General features: G+C 34.5%; 1 protein-coding gene across 1 annotated transcript; it reads right to left on the reverse strand.

The window, feature by feature from the left end:
* Nucleotides 1-3,246: 3,246 nt before the first annotated feature.
* On the reverse strand, nt 3,247-4,254 carry LOC109378321 (olfactory receptor 5T1). Its single transcript, XM_019634748.1, has one exon. The coding sequence runs from the start codon at nt 4,243-4,245 to the stop codon at nt 3,247-3,249; it is 999 nt and encodes a 332-aa protein (XP_019490293.1). The 5' UTR covers nt 4,246-4,254.
* Between the last annotated feature and the right edge of the window lie 1,872 nt (nt 4,255-6,126).

Consider the following 6,126-nt stretch of genomic DNA (forward strand, 5'->3'; position numbering starts at 1 on the left):
GGAAACACATTACTACTCCAGAAAACATGGTTACAAAAGACATTGTTAATATGTATTTTATAATGGACTGAATCTGGCATGGGTGATTATACTCATATCTAAACTTTAAATTGAAGAAGTTAGCCAACAAAAATCGCCACCGGAGTTAATCTAGTAATCAGGTAACCAGTGCCATCTACTCACCTGAAATGAGGAATGAGTTCTTATTCATGCCCCATGTGATTACTAACCTAGCTGCAGTCAGAAGAACTTATAATTGTCTGTTCCCTTTGAGACACTCCCCTGGGAGCTTGACTGCAATTTCTTGGTTATTCCCAAAGCATTGGAGAACAGGAAATTATGCCATGATCTTTGTTAATTATCCAAGGTACCTTTGGTTTTCCCACGGAGGACATGTTCCTTTACATACAATTCACCTGCTTTGTTATTATTATTATTATTATTATTATTATTATTATTATTTTACTGCATCCACTCAAATATCATGATGGAAGTATATTATTTGTTAGATTTTTGCTTTAGTCACCCAGAAATTACTTCAGCATTCAGCATTTTTCACAATGACTTCTTCACAAGTTTTATGTCTGAGGATGAAGATGAAACTCTTAAAACATGTCCTATAGTGTTTTAAAAAATTCAGAAGCAATAAAAATTAAGAATATGTGTGTTACACTAATTTTTTAACATAAGAGGCTATAATGAGTTAATGATACCCTAATTACATATCCACAATTATCATGTTTTTATTTCCTATCTTCACTTCAATTTCCCTTCCCCACATTGGGGAAGTTGATGTATGTCTTCTAAAAGGAATACAGCCTTATAAAGTAAATATAATATATGTTTTAATGTGCACACATATAGTGTGATGTAAATCATTTTAATACTTGAAGCTTCTCAACTATACATTTTTGAAGTATATTTACTTTAATACATGTCCTAAGTCTTGATTGTGCTATTTAATAAACTTACATTGGTCAAGCAGACAAAACTCAGTACCATGATTGGATCACAAAATTTAACCTTTCAAAACATCTGTAAGAAACACACACACACACACACACACACACACACACACACACACACACACACCTTCGTGCACACACACATACAAAAATATGAAGAAAAATGACATTATAGATACCACATTTTCATCACTCACATTAAACAATAGTTTTATCTTTTAAGATTCATTATTTTAAAGTAATACAATTGCTATTGGGTTGTCTGAAAAGTCATGATGCATTTTTGCAATGAAAAACATAGAAAAATACATAATGACTTTTCCAACAACCCAATAGTCATGTGGTTTTAAAACTATGTAAGTGGGCTTAAGATGTTTATATCATTCTGTGTTTGGTATATATATATATTGCTCAACCATCTTATTTTGAGATTTAATTATCTTGATTGTTATGGATTAGGTTCATGCATGCATGTACGGTAGACAGGCATTTTGGTTGCTTCTGAATCTTCTCCATAACTGACAATAATTGCATATTTTTATTTCACTTGATAGTCCCAGACTTTAAAATTTTTGCCAGTGTTATGAGTGTGGAAGATTGTTTTACATCATTTTACATTCACATTTTCCAGCTTGTTATCAAAGTTAAGTGTATTCATTGGCCTAAAGAGATTTATTTTGTGAATTGTTCATGTGTGTTCTTTGTCCATAGTTCTATGAAATTTCATCCCATTATTTATTAACTTAACAGATGCACTAGTGTATCTACTTTCTCTGTCTATGGCTAGTTCTTTTACTGTACTTGTGATTTTTTTCATTCATACTTTAAAATTTTTAAGGCATAAAATTTATCCATCTTGGTGATTTTGAATTGTGTTTAAGGATCCCTTCAATGCTACATCATATACACTGACACAGGGTCAGTCCCCAATTGCATGGTTTGGATATGCAAAGATAAAGAATATCAGTGACCATGGTTTAATTGTGACATTTTAAGGAAGGAACCATGTGATTAGCAGTGGGGAGAGCCTTCTAAATAGGAGGAAATAAATGCAAAGATACTGTGCTAGGAATACATGATGGTAAGAGGTATTCCGCGTAAGAACTGTGGAGGTGTTTTTTAGATTTAATAATCCCGAATTAGGGAAACATTCTTAGATTGGACACTAATTCTAAGGAGATTATCTTTTGAATTAAAAAATAAGGACACTCCTTGAGGAAGAGAATACATTTTCATGAAATAATAATTAAAAATTAATAAATAAAAGTGAAAGAAAAAAAGAAGGGAGAACACTGCAACTTAAAATCATTTTTGATGGTGACATACCTTTGCAATGAAAAGGAGGTCTGTTGGAAGCAGGGCTAACCGTGAGCCCTAGAGAGACCAGCTTCTGTCCCTTGGTTCCTGGGCTGGGCACTGAGCAGTGGTGGCGTGTGCAGAGCATCACGGGGGCAAGGGGTCAAAGAAAAAGAGCTGAAAGTGGAGTAAGGGCCAGGCCTGTAAGAATTCTATAAAGATGCCTGGGGCTTAGTTCTGGGAAGAGCCCAGTCAGACAACCAGTTTTACCTTATTCTGCTTTTCTTTTGTCATTCTTGAATCTAAGTATGATCTTGCCAAATGCTTAGCCTAGACTTTGTTTCCTGTGAGATATTAAAAATAGGTTTAATGTCTATCTCTGGAGGAAATAACAAAACAGGGAGAAATGCATCCTTCACAAACTGCATGGTAATGACCCTACAATTTGAACACGTTTTCTGCGGTCCCTGAACCACAGGCTGTGATTGGATTGCTGCCAATGTGCAGGTCTAAGGGTGGGACTTTAAATTGTAGTCTGATACCAATGACTTCATGGAATGTGGTCTGGTATTTGATCAAGCTAGTCAGATAAAATTATACTGTTCCTCATAATTGCAACTATTGGAGCCTATATATTCTGTTGCATGGCAATTAAAGGAAACAATACACAACATTCTTAAGTAATGATTACATACATATATGTCTCTTTGTGTGCGTTTGTGTTACCTCAATCAGTATCAGCATCCACATACATATGTGTGTGTAAATATGTGTGTAGACACATATCATTGGGAACGTGTTAAGAAGCAAATTGATGATAGCACTATTTTTTAAAATCTAAAGACAGCATAGGTAGAGAATTGACTATAATCTTTATTTTAAAATATCCAGGAAAACAAAAATACATTAATAAACTACAACAAAATATTGTCATCATATCTAATTGATACTGAGGCACAGAGCATCACTCTCAATTTTTTTAAATTTAGTTTTTACTGTGAAAAGATACTTTATTGAGAAACCAATTTTTCCTACACATTTTTTGTATTGCCTCTTTTACGTCTTTGTTCCTCAAACTGTAGATGATAGGATTCAGCATGGGAATCACCATGGTGTAAAATATCGACACTATCATGTCGTGGTCCAAAGCGTAGTTGGAACTTGGTCTCACATACATGAAGAGGATGGTTCCGTGATAAATGGACACTCCAGTTAGGTGAGAGCCACACGTAGAAAAGACTTTTCTCCTCCCCTCAGCAGAACGCATCCTCAGAATGGCCAACAGAATGAAGCCATAGGAGATCAGGACGACCAGGATAGTGACTATCTCGATGGAGCCCACAAAGTAGAAGAGGAGGAGCTGGTTCGTGTGAGTGTCAGAACAAGAAATAGCAAGGAGAGGAGGGATGTCACAAAAGACATGCCTGATTTCATTGGATGCACAGAAGGAGAGGCTAAATGTGGCCACTGTGTGTATGGAAGCATGCAAAATGCCACCAACATAGGAAGCAATGATGAATGGCACATAGACTCCAGCTGACATGCTAACTGAATACAGGAGAGGGTTGTAGATTGCTACGTAGCGATCATATGCCATTGCAGCCAAGAGAAAGCATTCCGTGGTCCCAAAAGTAACAAAGAGGAACATCTGTGCTGCACATCCAAGATAGGAAATGGCTTTATTCTCTTTCAGGAAATTGACTAACATTTTTGGAGTGACAACTGAAGAATAACAGGCATCCAAGAATGATAACACGCTCAGAAAATAGTACATTGGGTTGTGGAGCCGAGAATCCCCCATGACCAATACAACCATTCCCAAATTTCCTATCACGGTAAAAAGATAGATTGCTAGAAATAGTAAAAACAGGAAGACTTGCACCTCAAAACCATCTGTGAAGCCCATCAATATAAACACAGTGACTTCAGTGACATTATTCAACTGAATCCTGTTTACATCTAAATCTGATGTCAACGGTGACATTTTTATTTGTAGGCTTTGAAGTAATACTTTTGAAAGTAACATTCACATTATTATATCCTCTTGGCTGTTTCGTAGAAGGGCATATTGAAATCCTTGGCGGTGAGGGAACAGGCAGCGATGAAGAAGCTGGGTCCAAGTGAATGCGTTACCCTGTTACAGTAATGAAAGTTTTATTAAGTGGTTGGCTAAATTTGGCATGTTAAACAAAGTCAATTTACATTGTTTACTTTCCAGTTTATTTTCTGTTAAATTTTCTACCATCTGGTTTCAGATTCCGTCATCTTAAAGTCTACAAAGACAAATAAATATAGGAATTTTAAATCCAAAAATATTGTAGTAGAAAGTACACATCTGAGTTCTAATCTTAGATTTTCTACAGTGTGCATGAAATGCCTTTCTTTAGCCTTTCCAATTGTTAAAATGAAAGCAGCCACACTTATATTAACAAGATTGTACATAAATGTTAATTGTATTGTATTTGACAAAAACAATGTAGAGATCACTTAATTTTAAAATGTTCCTAGAAGACCAGAAAATGGGATAAGTTGGACTGACATTTCAGCTTGTCATATGGGGCAGCCTTTTCTGACTAAACCATTGAATATCCTCTTTTTCAGCGATTTTCCCATTCAACTAGTATTTCTATAACTTTCGTCAACAGACAATAGATATTATACAGACGTAGATGCGCCTTGTATGCAAATGATAACAGAACACTGGTTTGGTTTGGTTTCTCAGTTTTGTTTCTTGATACGCATACCACCAAGTTGTCTATTTAGGCCTACATAGTTTAATATGCTATTACTGTTTTTCTAAATTTAACTTGATACCAACGTAAATTTTTTCTCGATTCATATACTCATTATCCTTGCAAAGCCCTTGGGTGTATTTTTATTTTTGTCAAAAATAAATCATGACCATTTCTTTAATATATTATAGTTTCTTAAGGAGTCCCTAAAATTATTACAAAAGAAAAATTACTCAATAATGGATGATAAAAACTGTTGCCAAAAGAGCAAAATCACTACATAAGCCATAAAGTAGTGTTTTATTTTTTATATTTTCCCAAGCCATCAGACTCATTCAGTGGAATATGAAAAAAGGAAAGTCTACTAAAAAAAAGTTGAAGAGTCATTTGTATCTGGACTGAGTTTCATGGTTGAAACAAAATTAAATATTGAGTCTACCATATTTAGGAGCAAGAGTTCAGCACTGTCATTCTTGTTTTTCCTTCAGTGTGTCATAGACCAAAATGTATTTAAAGGAGTGAATAATCTGCCGTGTATAGGGCCAAGGATGTACACAGCATTTGTATTTGTGGCATGAAACACACTACACTTTTTGTCATATTGCGATGTCCATACATCAAGAAGGAATGAGAAAATCAATATTTTTCCAAGAGGAGAACTACACATCTTTATTTTTCCAGAAAATTCTTCTCAAATTCATGTGGAAGATTTTTTAAATACAGTGAATAAATAGCTTTTTACATGTGGGACTATTAACACATCCCCTCCCCCCATGCTTATTTAATCCGTAAAGAATTCCAGAGTAAAAAAATATATAATTAAGCTAAATTTTAACTTCTCTGTAAATACAGACAACTCACACTACTCTTGAGAACACACACACACACACACACACACACACATGTCTTATAATAATTTTCAGTATAGTTTTTCAGAATAGTTACATTAATAAAATAATTTGTAAAGCCATTAACTAATAATATAAATATGTAGCAATGTATTGTTTGGGCCTTACAAAAAAATCCATTTGAAAATACATGTTATACACAGAATATATTTCAGCAATGTTACAATTCTAACCTGTACTTAATTGACGTGTCTGAGATAATACAATTGTGGAAGATTAAGAACA

Source organism: Hipposideros armiger, unplaced genomic scaffold, assembly GCF_001890085.2.
Source record: "Hipposideros armiger isolate ML-2016 unplaced genomic scaffold, ASM189008v1 scaffold_1867, whole genome shotgun sequence".
Lineage (NCBI taxonomy): Eukaryota > Metazoa > Chordata > Mammalia > Chiroptera > Hipposideridae > Hipposideros > Hipposideros armiger.